Below are 24,267 nucleotides of genomic sequence, written 5' to 3' on the forward strand. Positions count from 1 at the left end.
GAATGTGACTTAGAGTGTGTGTTTCAAAAACACACTCAAAAGCAAAAGGTTAAGCAAGTAAGATAGAAAGAGAGGTTCAATCTCAATTTCATGTGCCTGCGGCATATTATAGCAGTACACCAATATACTGTAAGTTCAGCGATTATTTCAAGTTTCTAATTATCTTTTGGCTTTCTTGCTCTGAAACACAAACCTCACTTATTATTTGTTCCTCTTCATACAACGTGAAGAGATAAAAAATAAAATTGCTCACGTTTCCCATAAGCAAATCTTATTTTATCAGTTGCCAGTAGTTACTCTTTTATCGTGTTTGTCTCAGACCTTCTATTTATCTGTCCCCTCTAACAAGCCATCCTTTTATCTCATCTCACCCTCCTGCTCTTTTCCCCCTTTCCCTGTAGTCTATTAAGCCCCTCTATTAATTTGTGTGTGAGTGCTCAAGTGTGTGCCTGCATGTGTGCCTGTCAGAGAGAGTTCATTTGAATTTCTCTTCAATCACCTCTTATTACCCAGGTGATAAATCAGCAGGGCTGACGGCACCCCCCACCCATCCCTGCTACACGGGGTCCAAATACCCACCCCATGCCCACACTTGGATATAAAAGGAAAAATACATTCTCATTTTCCCCATCTAGACAGCTTAAAAAGAAGCAGGGGTCAAAGGGCATGGGATGGTTTAACTGGTCAAAAGAGGCTCACAGATTCATAATGCACACCAGCACTTTTGATAACTCCCCTATAAACAGATTTTAAGGCCCACATTTCTATCCAGCTCATCAACTCAATGAATCAATAAATCAAAAAGTAATTCATAAGTTTATAATTTTTGTCAGCTTTTTAATTCAAAGTTGAGGTCTAGCCCTTCTGAAAATGTCTTTCTTACAGCTCCAATGCTCAGTTTGACTGCAGATATATTTCTTCCTCACAATCTCTGTCTCAGTCTGTGGACCTCTGAGGGAATTGTATTTGTTTATAGTCACGCCTTTCTTCCATCAGGAGTATATAAGACAGTAAGGAGAGAGGAAAAGAGAGTCGGAGATAGAGAAATCTAGTGCTATTTGGGGAACGGCGAAAAGGGGAAATGCTATTATGCAAATAGTGGAAGCAGACAGGCCCAGTCTATGTGTGTGTGTGTGTGTGTGTGTGTGTGGGGGGGGGGGGGGGGTACTGGCAGAGGGCCGATTAGGGCTCATCTGTTATTGATGTGAGATTTGGATCAAACCATTAGCTTCCCAAATGTGAGTTAGTAGACCAACCTGCTGAGTGTGAGGGAGGGCACAGAAAACAAACTCTTTTAAAGGACCTCACAGGTGTAGAGTCATTTCCATTATTAGCATATAGTTTGTTATCTAGACTGTTGTTGTTGTTGTTTTTAATAATGATCTAGTGGGAGGTTAGTATTTTCTCCCATTTAGTATTTTTCAAATTTCACACATGGCCTATTGCAGTTTTTTGCTTAAGCTTATTGAAAATCATAATGGTCAGAATACCAGGTACACATATCACGGAAGAGATAGATTTCATGATATTATAGAAAAGATGATATGATTAACCGCTTTTGGTGTGTCCCTTGGCATGCCCTTCCTGCCGCAACCTTCCCATTTTATCAGGGCTCGAGACCGGCACCAGGGTCTCGAGCCTTGGTAGCTGGGCTGGGCCACACCTGGTGGGGTGAGTTTCGATCCTGTGGCCTTTGGCTTTCCAACCCAGTGCTCTACCCACTGATTCACCAGGCCCCAAGAAGATGATATGATATGATGGAAATATCAAATATCAAACCTTCAGTTTTAGCTAATTTGCCTATTACTTTAACAAATCAACACATCATTTATTTAACCAGGTTTATGACACTTTTAGGAAGATTTTACAAGTAACTTGAATATTAACATAGTTACAATCATTGTGTACCCTTTCTTTTGACATTTTTAACCAAAGCAATGAAGTTACTGTATCCACGTTAATCTACCAGCAATGTAATCAATCAGCCAATGTCTTTGTGGGGACGTCTTTTGCAAAATGAATGAGGGTGCTGCACTGTGCTCACATATCCTGTCAGAGTTTCTTAAACACACTCTTTTGTCCAACACATTAATTTGTTCACTAGCTCCCATCTTTCCAATTTGTGCAATCATTTCAGCTTATTTTTTTTCTTCTGCACATTTTTACTTACATGCTTTCAGATCCAGCCCAACTCTCAGACACCTTTTCTCACCCCACCTCTTCTACCAGCACCTTCACCACCCAAACCCCAACCCCTCCATGGCCCTGCAGCTGCGTCCTTCGCCTTTGATGAGGGCTGATGGCGCCGTATGAGTGTTCGAATTGACAACATTTACAGGGGCGAATGAGAATGATCCATCTTCCTTAGCGGGCCTGTCACCCTACTGGCCAAACTTCATCATGGCCAATTACCAAGGCAGACCCCTTCTTCATTGCTGCCGCTGCTGTCTGGCCCCTATCTACATGGATACATGGACACATTAGACACTATTATAATAAGACAGAGAGTGGCCAAGGGTCTATAAGAGGGTGCAGGGACAGTGTGTATGATTGGATGAAAAATACTACAGGTGTGATGTGTGAGGGTGGGGGGAGGTGGGGGTATTAAGAAGAAAGGAGGTCTTAAAACTGTGTCTGAAGCCTAAAGAGAGAGACAGAGAGGGAGATGTGTGTAGTGTACAGGGTAAGCTCTTATTTGGCAGGTCACAGTCCAGTGGTTGTGTTGTGTGTTGACGAGCACAGGGGTGTTTAAGAGGTCAGTGAGCACAAACACACGCCACACACACATATATGAACACGGGGATGCAGAGGCATTAAAAGGGTCAGTGCAAAGCTCTCACCTCATCACCTAAAGGAAATTCTGATTGCTGTCATTAGTGTACACACAAACAAACACACACACACGCAAATATACACACAAACAGACACATAGTGGCACATACACACACAAACCCAAACACACTAGAAGAAGTAAGGACGCCATTTAATTCATAAAAGTGATAAATGTAATCTATTTGTACAAAAATGCAGTCACAAAGGGACACAATGATCAAAAACCAGGCTTGAGATGAGATGACTAAAGTATGGAACGTCCACATTTCTCAAGTAGTAGAATATTCACACATATTTAAATAAGCCCTAGAAATTGTTTAATGACTTTGCACTTTTAACTATTTAACTATTACAACATTTTTTACATTCATTAAATTTTTTTCTTAAATACTTGTTGTTGTTCACATTGATCATGTCTTAACATAGTTACTAGAATGTACAAAATGACTGATCCACTCAACGTTCTGTAGCCAAGCTACAGCCACCACTAATGAATCAATTTTTTTCATGTACAGTATGTATATATTTGGCTACAGAGAAAAACTCCTGCAGTGTTAGCTAAAAATATTTAGTATCTCTACCATAATCTTTTACTAAATCACCACAATCACTGACTGAATCAGCAGCCACTGCAGAGCTGCTGTGGAGTCTTTGCCATGAAGCTTTGACTTGATTGGAATTGAACAAAACATTAAAATCAGAAATGTCATTTGTAATTTTCGCCTCTAGCATAAACATCCAAGTTTATTTGGTTTAACAGTTTCAAAAGTTGTTTGGCTGTGACTTTTTTAATGTCAACTGCTCATAGCTGTTTACTTCTAGACATGGCAAAATAAAACACTAAGAGATCTTAGTTTAACCCTCACAGCCCTTGTACAGAATTCAGTAGCACACACATACCGTGCATGCAGAAAGCATTCACAGTGCTTAACTTTTTCTACATTTTATTATTAAGCCTTATTTCAAAATTTTTTAAATGTATTATTTTCCTCGAGGGTCTACAAACAATACCCATAATGACAATGTGAAAGAAGTGTGTTTGAACTCTTTAAAAATTCTTTATCACATGTAGATAAGTATTCATCACCTTTGCTTAATACTTTGAAGCACCACCAACTACAGCCTCAGTCTTTTTGATATGACGCTACAAGCTGTTCTTCTGGAAGTTTCTCTTCTCTCCACAGAGAAATGCTGGAGCCTTTTCAGAGTGACCATCGGGTTCTTAGTCACCTCCCTTAATAAGGCTCTTCTCTCTCGATCACTCAGTTTAGGAAGAGCCCTGGTGGTCCCAAACTTTTTTCAGTTACAGATGATAGAGGCCACTGTGCTCATTGGGATCTTCAAAGCTGCAGAAATTTTTCTGTACTTGTCCCTAGATCTGTGCCTCAACTCAGAGGTCTAATGACAATTCCTTTGACTTCATGGCTTGGTTTGTGCTCTGACATGCACTGTTAGCTTTGGGACTTTATATAGACAGGTGTGAACCTTTCCAAATCCTGTCAAATCAACTGAATTTCCCACAGGTGGACTCCAAACAAGTTGTAGAAACATCTCAAGGATGATCCGTGGAAACAGAATGCACCAGAGCTCAATTTTGAGTGTCATGGCAAGGCGTTGAATGCTTATGTACATGTACATGTGATTTTTGTCGTTTTTTTATTTTTTATTTTTAATAAATTTGCAAAGATTTCAAACAAACTTCTTTCATGTTGTCAATATGAGGTATTGTTTGTAGACTTTTAAGGAAAATAATGAATTGGATCTATTTCAGAATAAGGCTGTAACGTTGAGCACTGTGAATACTTTTCAGATGCACTGTACAGCCAGCAGACAGGACATTTGCTCATTATGAGCATATGGTGGTTAATCTATATATAGTTGTTTATCAGGGGTCAGTGTCATCACTGTAAATCATCACACACAATCTCACACACAAACACAGACCTGCAGAGATATGAAGATGGATGGCTCAAGGCTTTTGGCTGGGGTCAGAAACAGGTGAGGGGACCGTTTCCATCATCCATCCACCTGTCTGCATTGTGGCGGGAGTGAGAGACCATTCTTAATCAGGCTTATATAGATAGAAGCTGCGTCAAAAGCAACTATTATTTTTCTGGATTACTTGGGGGCGATCCAAATATCATAATGAATGTCAAGAATAAAATATTTGTGTATTTTCTGCATGAACCGCATCTCTAGTACTTTATAGAATATAATTTCTTCAAAAGTAGTTTAAGGTCCAGGTAAGTGCAGGTTCATCCATGACAGTATGTTAGAGTCAGGGTTTCTTTTTGACATAGGCTAAACTATTATTAATTTTTATTTTTTTACCTTTCAACGTAATGATTCTCAGAAGATGCACCGAGAATGAAAACAGTATAACTTCACAAAAACCAGAAATCACTTTGTCATTTCCATCTTCTCTCTATGGGTTTTAACATCTGTAGACTGTGTTTGTGTATGTGTGGGTTAATGGCACTGGGAGTCTCCGTGTACGTGTGCTGAGATGATCAAAGTTCTTATTGTTGTTGGTGTCTGGGGAGACAAGAGGCTTTGTGTTAGCCATGGTCTTGCCACTGTGTCTATGTGTATATACTGTATATTTGTGTGTGTGTGTGTGTGTGTGTGTGTGTGTGCGAGCGTGAGGGAGATGAAGAGAAAGAGCAAGCTGATCCTGCAGTTATAGACTGTTGGACTTGGTTGTACAGTAAATCCCTGTCTTTGTAAACAGATCAATAAACTCTCAGCTGTAGGTGTGATTCTGTATGTGTGCGTCTGTCTATACTAAAGCTTCTCATCATGCTGCTCTGAGGAATGGGCAGCGTGACAGGAGTTTGGCAAACATATTGATCACAACATGCTACAATACTGTATATTGATGGCAGATCTGAAAATGTCATGATTTCTTCTAGGTTTTTTGATTTGTTAAAATTCTGCCTCCACATCCTGTGTTTACCCAGACATCAGATTATTCAGCCATGGCCTCACTAGCCAGTGGTCTGGATGAGATGAAGAACAGTTTGGCAAATCCTGGTACAGGGGCGGAGTTAGGAGCCAGTGTTTCCGGTCCACAGTCCTATTCACTAGTTCCAGGTAAGAAAGATGTCCAACTTATACTACACTGCTGCTTTGAAATAGACTTTATGGATTCATTTTTTCAATAATTACCAACAAAAATGCATATGCAAATGTAATAGATTCAAAAGTGTTTTATTAAGGACAGCACCATCACATCTTCATCAGACAATCTGATGTAGCTATTAAACCCTCAGTCCAATTTTTATATAGTGAAGAGATTAAAAGAAATAGAAAAGAAAGCAAAGTTTTTATTTTATAAACATTCATTACATTTCAAATCTAAAAAAGTTGGGAGATCACTATCCCTCTTAGTAGTCACTCTTGGCAAAAAATGATTGATAAAACTAAACCTCTGAGACAATTAAAGATAGACATTTTGTTTCTCTTATTATCATTTGGAAATTGATTAAAAAATGTTTTTGGCAGCACTGGCACATCACATCATAATATTTTCAAAGGAAAGTTACATTCAAAACCTGTGCATGCCTAAGTTATTGTCCAAAAGAAAGAAAAAACATTAATTTATTTTCCATACATTGTACACCAGATGTTTTAAAAGGCCTAGCTCAGCAGTGCAGGGAGCTACATGGATTCAGTGTGATTTAACCTGTTTAAAGAGCTCAGTGCTTTGGATCTCAGGAGAGGTGAGAAGCCCAGAGGTAAGTAGGAAAAGAAAGATGCAAGCTTAGAGAAAAAAGTGAGGACTTCGTCTCTCTCTTTCTCTGTCTCCATTTTGGGGCACCAGGAGAAGGAGTGGTTAATTAAGAGTAGACCAGGGAGTACTTGGACAAGGCCTCGATCTTCCCATCTATAATGAAGGAAATCATAGAGCTGGGATTTGGGGATATCTGGAAATGGCCTCCTTCTTCTCCTCTGAAACCACTGAGGAATATTACCTGCTCACACTGAGAGAGAGAGAGAGAACATTTCCATTTCTGCTTATGCATGCAAACACGTGCATTCACACACACACACACACACAAACACACACACGCACACACACACACACACACCTCTTCTGAATATTATGCATGCATTTCCTTGCTTGTCTTTTCCCTCAGAATATGGCTCCCTCTAGGGGATCAGCCGTCTGTGTGTTTGATAGAATGTAATGGCATCTTCTAAATGTTGATACTCTGGACACTCACTGAAAGAAACATTTACACACACAATGTTTCTTTCTGAGGCCTTTCCAAATCTGTAGGGCATGTTCATTTTCCCACAGATTCTGTTTGACTGCAAACACGCGAAGGGACACACTGTAAACCCACAGTCCCTCCAGGTTTGACATGTGTTGCTCTGATGGCTGTTTGATATAGAAGGGCAGGATGGGGAGACAGTAAGGGGGAAAGAGAGGCAGAGGATGTGTGTTCATCTGTAGCTGCAGCTGAGCACGGAGGAGACTTGTACTTGTTCGTTGACCTCTACGGCAAAGCTATGGAGAACAGATACATCAACACAACTGGCATACATATGCACAAATACACAGCATGCGCAGACACAGAAAAACACACACACAGACAAAGACACACCTCAGAGGATCTGGCCCTGTCTGCCCCCTCTAAGCTAGGCTGTAGAGAGTCCATCTCTCCTCTCTTACACCTTTTCCTCCCTCTCCTATTTGCCCTGTGCACTGACCCAGAGCGGATGAGTAGCCCGTCTGCACTAATGCCTCGCTGTCGCGTCAAACACAGAGGAAAACTTTACTACACCGAGACAGGAGAAAGGAGGCGGAAAGGGACAGAGGAGGCTGGAGTAGAGAAAGCATCTGTGAGAGATAAACACAAGTAGGGAGGGAGGGAAGCAAATGTTAAATGAAGAAGAAAGAAATATGAGATGTTAGAGCCTTGGGTTAATTTGTAAGCACGTTTTGATTTTGTCCCCTTATATCAATTCAATTTCTTCTGCTAAAATGTTTCCCTTTGATTGTTTTTTTAATTAAAGGTTGAAGTTTTGATAAGGATCGCTCAATTTAAATTGTTAGCTGCACCGTGGTTCTAAGGAAGGCAATTTTGACTGGTTGTTTCTTTGTTTTATTCCAGACTGCAGTATCTCTATTTTGTGCTGATATTCATGTTCCCCACATAATGTACCCTTACAACTTTTGTGGTCCCTGGAAATTTAACTGCAGCACCACCATGAACATGTTAGAGTATTACAAGTCATGATTACTTACAATAATCTGTGCCATCTTGTCAGAATTTATTTTTCACATATTTGTATTGATTAGATAAACAAAAAACATTCACATCATTCTGTTGGTTGTCACTGTGATCATGCTAACATGCTGACATGTATTCACAATTTGTAAGAGGCAGTAAATTATATTACTTCACTTGTCTGGATAAACAATGAGGTTTCTACATTCAAATACCTTTAAAATCATCTGTACTGCAGTCCTTTCTTTAGGTTTCGAAGATAAAGCTACAGTACTGACTGATATATTAACAGTTGGTTCAGTTCTATTCTCATATATTGAAAAGTAACTAAATACATGTACATGTACTAAAATCTGTTTTGGATTCAATAAAGTATATACATTTTTATCCTACTTTATCCATTTTCCAACTATAATAACTATTCATATTGTGCAAGATTCTACATTCAAGATAGCTACAAAACATAGTATTATACTACCTAACATGAAGTAATTAACTGATAGAAATTTTATTCAATCAGTAATAACAGGCCAAAAGTTAAGTGTAGGTACTGAAAGTCGGTCTGAAACTGGCCAGTTCATATAATGAATACTTTTCACAATTGGGTCAGGTTACAATTCTGAATGTAAAACTTTTATTTCTAATTTTTCATTGCAGTATTACTTTCAGAATACTGAAGAAATACTACTTCCACCAGTGCTGTTGTTCGCCTCCTCCACTTAAACCATCTCCTCCTGGCGGTCCTGGTTTTTTTTTGTTTAGACACAGTTTTTCCCTTCTCTATGTCTTTTATGTTTTCTTCTCAATTTTCCTCCGTTTTTGCCTCCTCCTCCTCCTCCTCCTCTTCTCACTTAGTTAGTGGTAGTTAAGTGGAGGGGAAGTGAATGAGATTGATGGTGTTAGAGTCTGAGCTGTTTATGATGATGATAAATGTGTGTGTGCAGGGCGTGGGAGACGCCGTCAGTGCCTGTGTGTGTGCGTGTCTGTGTGTATGTGAGTATGATGATGAATGGAGAGCTCCTTCACATACACTCCCAGTGTCTTCTGCGAGCAAACATAGAGAAATGATTTGGGCCGACACACTGTCATGTAGTCTAATGCAGTTATATATCCTATCCACCCGGTGACAGGCAGAGGAAGGGGGGGGAAGGTGGTGATACTGAGGAAATGGGGAACTGATAAATTAATAGATGCCAGAGGATGGAAAACAAGGAAACAAAAGAAAATCCTAAATGTGCTCTGACATGCATTTTTCAATGAAGATCCTGCATAAAGTGAAGCATTTTTAAAGTGGTAATTGGAACTTTTTAACACAAACCACTAATGTAATTCTGAATTATCCCTGTGAAGACTGTCATTAGTGGCAAGTAACTGTAAAAGGACATTTTAATAGCATCGAAAAACACATGTTGAACTAATAACATAAATGATGGCTGCAGCCCAGCCAGTGCCCTGGTGTTGTAAAGATTGTCTCATTGAAATGACTCAGTGGAATGGAGGCACTGTTGATGATATTAGTGGCTGTACTTTTTTTGTACTATTTCAACGCCACGCCTGCTGTGTTGTCAATTACTAAAACCTTTAAAAACTGCATAAGAGGGGATTTATGTGAATCTTTTTCCTTTATTAGACTCATAATACAATAGAATTTAATAGATGATGGCTTGTCCCTTCAGGGGGTCGGAACATGTTCCGCACATTGATTTGGCATGAGTTTTTACGCCGGGTGACCTTCCTGCCGCAATCCTACCATTTTATCCAGGCTTGTGACCGGCATCTGGGTGGGGCCACAACTGGTGGGGTGGGATTTTAACCCACTGCCTTCTGCATCCCAACCCAATGTTCTACCACTGCCCCCTCTATAGTCCATCATTTATGGATATTGTGCCAAATAGTCAGTGATAGTAAAATACTATAAAATCTAATCTGCTATATTGTATCTTTACTGTGTGCCTGTCAAAGCAACATTGTACTAATGCCATATGTACCTTTTTAAACAATATTGAAATTGAGAAATCTATCTTAATGCCAATAAGTAACACTAGTTCACTGGTTCTGGTCAGCTGTTTTATTATTAATTAAAAAAAATTAAATGTGGAACAATAGCAAATCATTGTGTGTATATGTGTTTGTGATAACAGGTCGAGACCTAGCCAGCACCACTCTGCCAGGTTACCCCCCTCATGTTCCTCCTACTGGACAGGGCAGCTACTCCACCCCTTCACTTACTGGCATGGTACCTGGTGAGTATGCACACACACACACACACACACACACACACATAGGAAGAAAGAGAGCGAACAGGAGATGATTATTCACTATAAAGCAAAGGGAATTCAATAAAGTAAAATAAAATAATGCCACCAGACTCCTGCATGGTAAGTCAGTGATTTCTCATCATCTTCTCAGCAGACTGTACCTTTTTATCTGTTTATGTCCCTATTGCATGAGCATCTACATCCTGTATGTGTGTGTGTGCGCGTGTGTGTGTTTGTGTATTGGAGTGTGTGTGTCTGTGTGTATCTGTCTTTAGGGGATGTACTTAGCTTTGCTACGTCCCATTTCTACATCTCTCTATGCTATAGCTGACAATGCTCCCGTAGGGGCTGTATGTGTGTGTGTGCACGTGTGTGTGTTTGTGCTATTGTGTGTATGGGGGTGGGTGTGATTTGTGTACATCTTTAGGTGTGTGTTTTTGTCCTTATGTGTGTGTGTATCATTAGAAACCAGCCACAGTAGCACAGCTGTCCCTCCTCAACATTAGTAATTTGTTTTTAATGAGAATCACCAGTGACCCACGACTAATTCATTCATTCCCTTCCACTTCGCCTTCTATGCCGCTTTTGTGTTTCAATCCTGGACCGCCATTCTTGTTCTCTCTCTCTCTCTCTCTCTCTCTCTCTCTCTCTCTCTCTCTCTCTCTCTCTCTCGCTCTCTCTCGCTCTCTCTCTCTCTCTCTCTCTCTCTCTCTCTCTCTGTCTCTCTCCCCTTTTCTTTTGGTCCTGCAGTGGTGCTCCTGGTCAGTGAGGGGTATACTGCAGAGAAATAGATGGACAAACACAAAAGCAACGAAAACAGCGAAACAAAGTCAAAACAATGCTATTTACAAGTTCTGGTCTGGTGTATTCCCAATCATTCAGTTTGTCACACACATGCATAAACACACACACTCTCAGTGGACATGTAGGAACAGCACGTCTAAAGATGGGTAACCCTGTCGCCCTGTCCCCCTGCGCTCACCCCGTCCTGTCCTCAGGTTTGACAGCATATTTGTGCATGTGTGTATTTGGGTATGTTTTTGTGTGTGTGGTGGTATGCAATTTTTTATATACATGTGTGTTTGTTTTTGACAATGTGTGTATGTGTGTGTGTGTTTGTGTGACCTTGACACTGAGCTACACAAGAGAGACCCAGGGCTCTCCTCTCCCCTCCTTCCACTCCCCTCCTCGTCTCCTAAACAACCTGACACGTTGCCGTCACTACGGTGATGACAAGGGGAGGATGTTCGCACCCAAGGATGCCATGGAGACCGCATCCCGACCCCACCTGACAGACAGAGCTAAATATACACACTCCTAAACCCACACACAAACTTGCAGGAAGGGTCGTGTGGGAGAGAAAGCTTGTACATCCAAATCCACACATAAACAGTTTTGACATTTAAATTCTTCTCAGTGAATATTCAAAGCTGCCTGAATCCACAAGCTGACTAGAATGAGTGGAGGAGATAATCTCCCAACTTGGCTTCTCTGGCTTTGCCATGTTTTATCTCAGCACTTCTCTGGCAAATTATCCTCCTTTTTGTCCGCTCTGTCTAATATCATACCTTCATTAAGCAAGCAACTCTCTTCTGCTGTTTTTCTCTCTCTCTGTCTTTCTCTCTGCAGCAGGGGGGCTGACACTCAGAGGGGGTGTAGGAAAGCAGTGAGGCAGAACCGACAGAACGAGAGGGAGAGAGGAGGAATGGGTCGGGGGAGGTTGGAGGGAGGGGGCATCAGGGTCTGTGACTGTCAGCTATGGGAGAGGGATCCCCCGGGAGGAGTGAAGGTTCAGAAGAAAAGAAAGAAAGACCAAAAGAGTGGGGAAAAAGAGAGCAAGACAGCAGAGAGATAGAAAAAAGAGGCGAAGAAATGGGGAAGAATGTTGTTTTGATGTGAAGGGTGAGTAGCTGATTGTAGTCCGGAAGGCAGGAGCATGAGAGAGAAAAATAAAAAGAGGTATGGGGAAGGGGGGAAGAGGAAGGCGAGAAGAAGCGTAGACCCCAGACAGTAAGTAATAAATGAGGGAGAAAAGCTACGCTGTTATCCACAGTATGGCAGGACCACTACAGCCTCACTGAGCTCTTCAGTCCCACTCAATGAGCCTGCAAACCATTCTGTAGCAAAGAATGCAGCAGATGCTCATCATTTCTTTGGAAAACAACACACCAACAACTTCTATGGTTGGCATTTGATTCAGTGTGGACACAATGGATTTGATTTAGGATAAGAGCTCACTCATTATTGAAATAGATCTACTGTTAGTATAAAATATGGAACAGTAAACAGCAGCATCCCATTTCCTTTACAAAACTAATGCTGTTGGTTTAGTTGTTGGTTCAACGACAGTCATAAAAATAGAAGTGCAATTATGTAATATTAGTGCGCCAAATATGATTATGTTTTTGAATTGTTCCAGTTATGTTCAGGAGGCGAAACGTCATGAGACTGTGCTGTTAAAGTGTAAACTCTATTTACACTTAAGTTAAACAAACCATCTTATAATCATTAGGATATGAATTTGAAGCTGATTCCTGTTTAGTTGCTCCATGATCCATTGATAAAGCAAGAAGCTCAAATATGGGCCTGCATTAACAATAATGATCAGACACCTGAAAAGTGTTGAAGCAGTCATTGTTGAACCAATCATGTTTAAAATCCATTCGACCCTAATCCTATTCTCTGCTGTTTTAAACACTATGTCTGTTTTTTCTTATTTTTCTCCCCAAGGTGGAGATTTTTCTGGAAGTCCATATACCCATCCTCAGTATTCCACATACAATGAATCGTGGAGATTTCCTAACCCCAGTTTATTAGGTAGGTGAATCCTATATCTCCCCAGCCCGTTTTGATTACCAGAACTGGATCAATAATTGTATCAATGAATTTCATTTCATTTTACCTCGCACCCAGTTCCAGCCTTTCTAAAACTCTCTGGTAATAGGCTGTATCTTCCATGCTCCACTGTTCATTTTCTCATTGCATTACATTTCATTCTGTATTGTACCGTACAGTACAATACATCATAGACGTACTAATGGTGCTGTGGAAGAATTTTTTTAAAAAGACTGGCAATATGAGGTGTGAATGGATTGGAAGGAATTTGTGTCAGAGCGCTAGAGAGAAAGAGAGGAAGGAAAAGATTAGGAGCAATTTATCTGCATTTTATCAGTATTGCATTTTGGGATTTGTAGGATTTGATGTTTTGTAGTTACTGTGAAAGAAGTGTACCACTTATTGTTCATTATTCATGCAATCAACCTCATGTTAATCCTCATGTTTATCAGTGGTGGCCAGACAAGGAAGCAGTCATTGGAAGTTTATGTTTTACAGTGTACAACTGAGTAACATTTGTTTCTCTTCTTCTCTGTGTATACTTTGATTGCAAACCTTAAAAAAACCTACATTAGCATGACTGCATTTAACTGTGTTCATATTGTACAAACAAAGTGATTTGAATTTGATTTTATAAATTTGATCTCTCATACAGAACAACAAAAGTGAGCAACAATAAAATCAGATGAGCCGCTTTAAGTCACAATAGCTCTAACAAACAAGAAAGATAAATGCTGCTTTATTTGTTTGGCAGGATGCTGCTCGTTCGGTCTCAAGCTGCCACCAGCAGTGGCATGTGGGACAACAATGAGCAGCAGGCAACATTAGGTTAAATCCCATGAGCTAATTCACACTGCGAGGATACATTACACTGCATCACATTAGGACTGAGAAAAATAATCAGGAGTACCAAAAACTATATCTTTGGATATGAATGTTCTAAGCGATTTTCCACTTGTATTGATGCTTCTAAACTGTATTATAGCTTCACCCTGTGTGTTCTCTTCATTGTGCCACAGTGCCAGCTTGAAAATATATGATTTACATGACTCACACTCTAAGCTCAAAGATTAAGCTGGTGATATACTTATTCTTACTGTCAACATACTGTAGAGTGTTCGGTAAAGTATTTCCTTTGCAGCCAGAGCTAAATGTACGGTATAACTTGGTGTCACAAAGCTTCATCTCATATCACTGAGCCATAATGTTTAACTGGCTGTTCCTTCACAGCAATAGGCAATAGGTTTGTTTTGAGTCTCTGCCACATGTAGTCCCATATAAATGCATTATGTAGTCCTTTTAGACCTGAGTTTGGTTACAACAGCAGTTGAGTTAGGTAAGTACCTAGCCTCGTTTTATTTTAAATTAAATTATGCCATACAAATTTTATAGATTTACATGTTATGAAGTATGGACAATATTCATAATGTCAGTGTATCAATAGCTTTACACTGAACCACCAAAAACCCAATGAGAAACAAATACAAACTAGAAAATAACATCACAACAGGAACAATTAGCCCAGAGGCAAAAACCAATCAGTGTCAAAATCATTGTTTAGGGAGCGATTTTAGGGGTCATGTTTAAGGGTGAAACAGTCAAGGGGTGACGAGTAAAAGGTCAATAGGTGAGAAGGGTCAGTATGGTGCTGACCTATAGTGTACCTCCCACCCTTTCCTCTCCTTACCTCTCCTTTCCCCTCTATCCCTCTGTCCCCAGTGTTTCAGCAGGATTATGGGTCTCTCCTGGGGACGGAAATCGGCTGCTCCTCCAGTCTCTTCACCAGCCAGGCAGGACAGATGCAAGGTAGGTTGTGAGAGAGAGCAAAAGCGAGAGAGGAAGCAAATAAAAGCAGTCAAGGCAAATTAAATGTGTGTGGGGACTGAGTGTTTGTACAGGAAATGGTGCAGCAATGAGGAAAGATGATGGCAGAGCCAAGACGGACAAACTGTAAGAGACTTTAGTATGATAACGGATGAGTGACCACATAATATGAGGACAAGATGCACATTAGGAGAAACTGAAAGGTTTTAGATTGATGGTAGAAGAAAAGAGAGAGGCTGTGCAACAAAGGAAAGATGGGAAAGGATGAGAGAAAAGGTGACAAATGGAAGAAAGGGAAGTTAAATAAAGAGGCACAAGGGGAGAGAGGGTGTCTGAAGTCCTGAGTGAGACTAAATAGTTTGTCAGGCCGGCTTAATGCCTCACTTCCCCAAAAAGCCCCCTGAGATTACCTGGACTGTGGACAGACATAACCTGTCAACACACAGCTGGGCTGATTGATGGAAGTGACAGAGAAAGGTGTGTGTGTGTATGTAGAGGTGTTTTCTTTCTGTGTGAGTGTGGGCTTCTGTGCGTCTGTGGGGTTAGAGTATTGAATTGACCTCTTCCCTGAGGAGAGAATAGACTCAGGGGATCAGTAGTAGCAGAGCTCAGTGTGTCAGCTAGACTGTCACTTAGATATTATGTGTGTGTGTGTGTGTGTGTGTGAGAGAGAGAGACAGGGAGAGAAAGAGCGAGTGAGAGGGTAATATTTAAAATGAAGTAGACAGAGTTCATTTTATTGGTTTTAGATGAAAGAGAGACTAATTTTTTTGTCATTAATTCATCAACTCATGTCATCTCATCCCTTCATTTCACTACCCACGTTCACAGAAAAATATAATCTTGACAGAAAATTGAAGCTGCTCATTCTACATTTACACTGCATTTCAGTAACTCCAGGCAGGAGTATAATTACGATTCATTACAACTTAGGCCTTATTTTTGTCATTTTAACCATCATTTCTATCTATAATAAAAATTGCACACACCGAGTTAATTGCTGAGATCTGTGAACACGATGTCCAATTGGAACAGAAACGGGAACAGGAGAGTGAGACAATTGTTAAACACTGATTAACTAAACTTGTAGAAGGTAAGTTCTTTCAGCAGTTTCACAATTCATTGTGTTCCCATGTTAGCGTTTCACTCCTGGCCTCCTAATATTGGCTAAATCTACTACAGCAACCTGTTTTCAGGTCTCATTAGCTCCGTGGTGCAGTTTAGTGTCTTTCATATGGCTGTTTTGGTTTTTCGTCCTGCACTTTCACAATGTGGAGCATTGACCCATTAAGAACCCAGATAATTTCTTTCAGGAGTTGGTAGAAACAAAAACAAAGTTGTAATTAGTGATTTAGTAGGCAGGAGTCAACTATATGTACACAGGGTTGTGAAGGGTGACAGTCTGGTTAAAGGGTCAGGGCCTTGTTGTAACAATATCACTACATTCCCAAATCAGAGCAGTTTTGCTTGGTACCCTGTAGTCATACCCAACAGAAATAAAGCTAACTATAAAAACTATAAAAACAAGTCCCAATCTGCAATAGTTAAATTCTGCATCATATTCCATTCAAGTTGAACTAAATTGAAATAAATATATGCATACATATTTCTTATCAGGATCACCGTATTACTACAGTGCGACATCACGGGGGGCGGGTCCTGCTGCCACTGCAACAGCCTCCGCTTATGACCGCCACTGACCCCTTCTACTGAGAGCAGAGGAGGAGGAAGAGGAAGAGACGGAGGAGGGAGGGACGGATAGCACCAGCATCGCACAGTGCAAGCCTGCCTACGCACAGACTACAATGAGGAGATTTCCAGTTTCTGACGTCAGTGAAGTTTTTCTTTGATTGACCCACTGCTGGGCTGAGACAGACAAATTGTGAGGATATTGCATTACTGTGATGATCACAGGCATGACAGTGTTTTTTTAAGCACGTAAATTTAGACCCTCCTTTACTATATAAAGCCTTGGTATCCTGATCTTGTTTTTAACCAATCATGTACAAATCCAAGACATTAGTGGAGTACGTGCAGCTGTGACTGTACCGTATTGTGATCTTCTGGGTAAAAAGTTTTCTAATTGGGAATATTTTTCAATATATTATTTTTGCTGATTAGAACAAAATCACTTTTTCAAACTGTCTTTTTATGACCCAACACCAATCAATCAATTTTCTATGCCATGATACGGTCAAGTAAAGACAATCCAATTCTCATAATTTTGAAAGACCAAAATCATCCATATTATCATGATCATTCTTTCTTGTGCCATTGCTGTTGATTCAACAGATTTCCCCTGGGATCACAATGCTTACTAAATGGGATACGTTCATTTCCAATGGGAGTATTCAGTTTCACAAGTGTTCACTATCCCCTGCTGCCCGAGTCACTATTGCAGTGCCTGTCAAGTTTTCTGTGCTAAAATGCCATTTGTCTAGTTTAAAGTAATAATGGCGTCAGATTAACCACTTAAATTGCAGTCAATTTGAAAAAAATGGCTACTTGATTTCAGGCAAAAATATTTAAAGATGTAAACAACCTAAGCCAATTTAGCTTTTAACCCATACTCGTTAAGATTTTCAAACAGTGTTTTTTATGTTTAATCTTACGAATGAAAGTAATTGAAATTAATGTAATTTTACCTTGGGTTACATTAGCTGGAGTTGTAATGGTTCATATTTTTCAATTCAATAACGAGCAACACTGAACTACAATGTTCAATTTAAACACTCACAGTATTAGGATCAGCCTCATCTTATTGGGGACCATGGAAGTTTTCTAATGTAATTTATAACTTCACAAACTAATGCAGGTTTTTTGTTTTGGAGATACTAGGAAAGTGCACTCTCTGCACTCTTTAAATGCAGAGTATTGCTTTAATAACAGCCCCATGCACATCCATTTGGCACTGGGAGAAATCTAAAGCTTGACCGGTCTGCTATGGTTGCTAAGCCATGATTTGATAATACTGTAGCTGTTCTGTGACAGTGTTTAGCAAACAAATTTGGTTTGTCGTTGTAGCCAGATCCCAGCATGCTTTCAGTATTCAAATAATGAAAACCGTATCATAACATCTACATTTGCATTCAAAATAATTTCACCGGACAGCCGACAAAGCACAGCCCAAAATCTGACCACTCCACTGTAAAAAGAGGTGTTCAGATCAGACCAAAATGAAATCACCCAGGGAGCGTTATTGTACAGGAAGGTGCTATCCAACCTCCCCAGCCAAGATTTACTTTCATTTTCAAGAGCTATTTATAATGGAGGAGACACAGAGTAATATATTAAGAAGCTTTTCTGCGCTGCACTCCGTGATGAGAGTGAATGCCTGTAATGATTTATAATATGTGTCACGCTGTTGTGCTAGACTAGTGATGATGATGATGATGATGATGATGACGATGCAGTGAAATATGAAATCTTAAAATCGTACAATATGAAAAGAAGTCTTTGTTTATTATTGTGATCCGATTGCAGTTTTCTTGTTTATAGTTTGTTGCCTGGTATCAGTTGACAAAGGGGCCATTTAATATGACACCATTTTTATCTGCTTCTTGTATATTCAAAAGAAGAATTGGGAAGCAGCGGCAGCCTCTCTTTCTCTGTCGTTCTCTTTCTATTTCTCTCTTTAAACTCCCCAAAGATTGGCCCCCCCTAGTGGATCGGCTGACTAACTACAAAAGCACAAAGAGACTCAATCATCAATCAAAGGCGCAATTTTTGTTTTGTGGCTCCTTTTGAACCACGAAGTACTGTTTTCGTTTACATCTGCTCCCCTTCTTCAGTGCTTGTCCTTGTGCTGTTTGACATCCTGAAAACGGTTCCTATAAAAGCATTCCTTCTGTGATAAAACAAGTGAAACTGTTTTCTGTTTGTTTGCCTCGTACATCAGTTCTGCGCTGTGACAATGCATGACACCAGGGTCGAGGCCTTACTCACTCAGTGTACAGACAGAGTAGGACAGGTTTGCCCTTTGACACTGATCTGAAATCAGTGTTATCCCTCCCAAATGTTCCAGGGCTCACAATGTTGATCTTGTGAGAGGGCAATATCCTTCTAAATACTGTATGTACGTATCTTCCTGTCTCATTTCTGTCCATTTAAGACTTGTACAGTAATCTGTGAAAGAGAAGTCACAATGTCAGTAGCAATTTCAATTATTCACATTTGACTTTTTAGATTTTAGTGATGAAGCTTTCTTGAAAATAAAAAGATTCAGAGGTGTGTGGTTATAGCCATCGTCTGCGAGTGTTTACATATGTTCGTTTTGGGTATGTGTGACTGATTGTAGCGCTTATTGCTACTGTGTAGTTTTACTTGCTAACAGATTGACCGCACCAAATCTGCAGCGTAAGAAATAAAATATAGCTATATAAACATTTACCTACTGTATAAACACTGGATGAAGCTGTTATTTTGTCAATCAATCTGTTGCTTTTGGTTCTTGGAATAGCGATAGCGTGGACCATTTTACATTTTGTAGACCTTAAAAGTTGTGTGTACGCAACTCTAAAGAAGATTCTTACCGCAGCTAACCCGCTGTGCTTCCGTCATGCGCCGCAGCAGGAGCCGTTCCTTATTTCTGTCTCTCACTCTAAACCTTTCTGAGGCATTATTAAACCTGAACCACACCAGCTGAAAACAAGGACAGTGCCTTTAGTTTTATATGTCAACTCCCCCCTGACTGACCATGAGTCACTAAAACAAGATTCAGTGTCCCTTCCGGCAGTTCCTTAAAAAACTCTTTGCCTGTCTGCCCATGTGAACACAAGGTTGTAGATCATACAAAACCTTCCATAAATAAGTAACAGCTACTCATTTCTATACGAACATCAAACACAAATAATAATTTTCAAAAAACATTAAGATATTTGTGTGAACCAAAACCATGCTTAACACATCACAGTCCTAAATGATTTCACACATCACATGGATGGTTTATAGAATTTGTATCAGGGATAATATTGAAAATATTTTCCTGCTGGATGTAAAGTCTCTAGTCTAAAAGGCTGGACAAAAACAACGCCACTTAGCTGTATAGTAGCAAAAACCAAAAGAATATGTCCAGTATTAGCCTGTTTATTTAAATCTTTATTTTATCTTAGTTTATTTAATAAACACCATGTAAAATTCTCAACACCTGTTGGATGGAGTGCTGTGTACTTTGGCACAAACATTCATGGCCCCGAAAAGTTAAATCATACTGACGTTGGTTATTCCAAACCTTTTCACAACAGGTTGACTTTTTGAGCTTATGGAGAAATATTTTTACAACTATTCAGTGGATCAGCATGAATGTTTATTCAGAGATTGAACAATCAATTTCATGATCCCTTGGCTATGTAAATCTAGTAGTCAGTTTTCACTTTGTCAGAGGTGGTAAGTGATCTACTACATTTACAAGTACTGCACTCAAGTACAATTTTGAAGTACTTGTACTTTACAGTTATATTTCCCTTTTGTGTTACTTTTATTTTTACTCTACTAATAATCAAGGGGGGACACTGTACACTACATTTATTTGAGAACTTTAGGGACATTTTGCCTGTATAACTCTGATTAAATTATAATAAACTGTAAAAGTTGTCTTTAAATCTTTATTAGAAATGTTTCTTTGCCAAATTATTTATTTATTTAAGTTTGTCTAAATACATCTGAGCTAGACTTGTACTTTTATGTTATCCGGAGCATCAAATTCTATATAATAAATTACACTGATTTCTTAGTTTTCTTATACTTTATGTAGCCTACATTTTAGAGCAATTACTAAGTACTTCAACATGAGTAATTTTGAGTGGTACTTTACTTGTAGTGGAGTATTTTCAAGTACTTACTCTTTCATTTGAGTATTGTGTTTGCATACTTCCACCTCTCCCATTTGTCAGGTACTTTTATTTTTGCCAGGCTGAGATGAAAAACATGGTGAACATTGTACTGTATATATAAACATTACCATGTTACATTGTGAGCATATTGTTATAGCATTGTTCTTGAACCATCAGTGTACCTAAGTACATCTTCATAGAGGCACATAGGATCACACTCTTAGTCTTGCTACTTTACAGCTTGCTGTTGATTTCTCCAGCTTTAAAGCCCCTGAAGAAATGTCATTCACTGAGTTGAGATTTTCAACATTCCTGCTGCTATATGGTACAGGGTTGTGGAACAGGGAGAATAAGACCCACTGGCATGACAAGGAGTGACCAATGAAAAATGGCTCAATAGACATATTACAAGTCTATTACAAGAGTAACTTAAAAATAATGTACATCTTTGTGTCTTATTTAGACACACAAAGAAACACATATACACACATACACACATACTACTGTAAACTTGGTAAAATATTGACTTCAAGTTGTTCTCCTTGAGGCGGAGAGTCCGCTACTCCTCTATCGCTTTGTGCAAAGCCAAACAGGCCAACCTCGATACCCATTCTTTGGTGGAGCTGAGACTCCAGCGATACATTATTTGTTGACTATGCATGTCATAGTGACACAGCTTGCCTTGCCATTGCTTTGACCTAATTGGTTCACACATGGAGAGAATGTGTTCTGATTGGCCCACAGTCATTTCAATTGGCAGGCGTGACATTGACTGCAGCGATGAGGGGGAACTGTCATTGTGGGTGGTACTGTAAGAAGCACATTGGGCAGAGGCCACACACACACACACACACACACACACATACACTTAAATAAGTACAGACACATACACTCTCTCCCTCCCTTTGTCCTTTGCAGTGTGGTGATCGCCCCTCCTCTCATGCCACTGTGTTCCCCAGGGGAGGCCAAACCTGCTGTGCCATCAGAAGCTCATCCTGTCTTCTTTCTCCTCCTCCCTCAGCCCTAATCTCATCATATCTCATGCACTTGTCTTTCCCCCTCTATCCTCTCCTCTCCTGTACCACTGGCATACCACTGAGATTAAGAGTATTAAAACTATTCTGTTGATTTCAGACCTGTGACCTTCCTCAAAAAGTCATCCTTTTTACTTCAGACAGCCCTATTAATCCTTTTTTCTTACTTTTCTCTCTGACTATTCAGACGTGATGCTCACTGTCCTGTCAGAAATTCTGCATAGGAATGAAGCAGGGTGTTTTGAGCCGCAGCGAGGTCATTTCAATGGCAATATGGCTGCTGGTATCTTTATTTATCTTTATTTGCCCAAGAATGTTCCATGAGATCACATCCTCTCATGTTCTGTTTTCTCTTCTTGTAGCTTTGGAGCATGTAAAACAAACAGAAAAGAAAACACAAAGGCAAAGGTTTAAAGGCATTTTATTTGCAGCACTGCTTCAGTTTGCTGTCCATGAAAACACAATCACATCTGAATCTTTATCCCAGCTCTAAGTCAAATAGGAAACTGAAATAAATGCAAATTAGTGTTTTTCTTTATTATGATTTCTCACAGAGTGTGCACCGCCTGACTGTATCTCAATATGAATCCATCAAAATGGCTACTGCCTTCGTAAACCTGAGGGGATTTCAGTATCACATCTTGACAGCAATTAGTGGCACAATCTGTTTCATGCTTGCTAATATAACTAGGCTCTGGACAGATCTCATACTGAGGTGTTACAGTGTTCTGTATGTCTTAATATTATTCAACTGTGGAAGAGGAGAAGTACACAGGACTCAGCCTACAAAAATTGATTGTGCTTTTTAAGCAGATGTTCAATAAAAAATAGATAACATGGTTTTTCACCTTACTGTGGCCTTTCGTGTAACAATCTGGAGGTTTTTTTGTGTGTGCGTCCATAGCTTCCTATCTGGGGTGTTTAACGGATATTTATATCAGTGACATTTTGGTAAGAAAAAAAAAAGAAAAAAGAACAAACAGTATGAAAAACAACAGAATGCAAAGACAGATGCAAATATGGAATTAGGTTTTATGGGTTTAGTTTCAAAATCATCTTCAAACTCAAACGCAACAAAAAGAAAACATATCTGTAACATTCACCAAAGCCTGTGATGCCTGTTTTAAATGATAGATTCTTGTACAAAAACATATAAAATAGCAGAAAAGACTTACAGATACAAACACAAAATGAAGATAAGAAATGCCTTCAAATATTCTGGAGGGGAGGATTTTAAAAAAGTAAAAGATATGCTTCTTTAAGAAAATGTGTATGTTTTTTATTCAATTTTCTAGTAGTTGCAAACAAAACTTGGTGTTTTTCTCTTTGTGTGTTGTGTGTTGTCTTAATATTTGAATGTATTTTACTGCAGTGGGAATTTGCCAAAGATATCATATCTCTTGATTTGTTTTCTTTACTTTCTTTTTTTTTTCTGAATTGTGACCAATTATGTTTAGAAAACTGGAAATAAATGGTGAATTTGATATTATGTTATGTTTTAATATTTCTATTGTTAATATTATTGCTATTTTATTTCATGAGTTTAAGTTTACTGTGAAAAATAAAATTTGCGGTTTGCTTGATGCTTGTTTGCATCCCTTCATACTCAGTCTGTGTACCTGTCCATCTGTCCACCTGAGTGACTGTTGTTGGTGAATTATTCCATTTATGTACCTGTAATGTGAAGCTAAGAAGTAATTATTTGTAAATATTTGCCATAATTTTATTGGTCCTTCAGAATAAAAATAATTTTTGGAATTTAATGTTCTGCGTGAGTGCCTAGCTGCACATTTGTGGATTGTATTTCATGCATACATGACACATACACACTTATGCATGCATATATTTATTCTTCAAGAATAAATGCCATATTTCTTGACATACAGCCTCAGCCTGGTCAGTCAGATACTTCCAGAGCTGGAGGTTGTTTGTGTCTCAGTGTGACCCCACAGCACTGCGCCCATCTTGGGGAGACAGATCTCATCTCAGGGTGTCTCTCTGAAAGCAAGTAGGGGGCAGAGTTAAACCCTTGTTTCACCCCACCAATCTGAGTGAATGGAGCATCCCAGTGATGCAATCTTGGCTGCTAGCCGAGCCCAGGAGGAGCAGAGGTGTGTGTGTGTGTGTGTGTGTGTGTGTGTGTGTGTGTGTGTGTGTGTGTGTGTGTGTGTGTGTGTGTGTGTGTGTGTGTGTGTGTGTGTGTGTGTGTGTGTGTGTATATATTAGGAGGAAGGAGGAGGAGGCATGGAGAGCGGGGTGATAATAGGACAAAAGCTACGACATGGCAACAACATGCCACACTCAGAAAACAGCACATACCCAGCTTGAGACACAGACTTGGCTGTCCGCAGCTTGGGTGTCTGCCCAAGACACCATAACTGCACAGTGTGTGCGTTGTGTGTGCATCCATGCTCAT

At 39.7% G+C, this 24,267-nt stretch overlaps 1 protein-coding gene across 5 annotated transcripts in view; it reads left to right on the forward strand.

Annotated features, from left to right (window-relative positions):
* pax5 (paired box 5) overlaps positions 1-23,614 on the forward strand; it is a 51,618-nt gene extending 28,004 nt beyond the window's left edge. For 4 of the 5 annotated variants that reach the window (XM_067498810.1, XM_067498811.1, XM_067498809.1 and 1 more), the window contains exons 7-11: positions 5,793-5,925; positions 10,211-10,312; positions 13,058-13,144; positions 14,882-14,968; positions 16,604-23,614. In XM_067498810.1, the coding sequence (XP_067354911.1) occupies positions 5,793-5,925; positions 10,211-10,312; positions 13,058-13,144; positions 14,882-14,968; positions 16,604-16,686 (492 nt within the window). In that variant the 3' untranslated portion in view covers positions 16,687-23,614. The remainder of the gene's footprint in view (positions 1-5,792; positions 5,926-10,210; positions 10,313-13,057; positions 13,145-14,881; positions 14,969-16,603) is intronic. The other variant, XR_010913918.1, reaches the window with a different exon arrangement.
* The last annotated feature ends 653 nt before the right edge of the window (positions 23,615-24,267 follow it).

This window comes from Channa argus, chromosome 3, assembly GCF_033026475.1.
Source record: "Channa argus isolate prfri chromosome 3, Channa argus male v1.0, whole genome shotgun sequence".
NCBI lineage: Eukaryota > Metazoa > Chordata > Actinopteri > Anabantiformes > Channidae > Channa > Channa argus.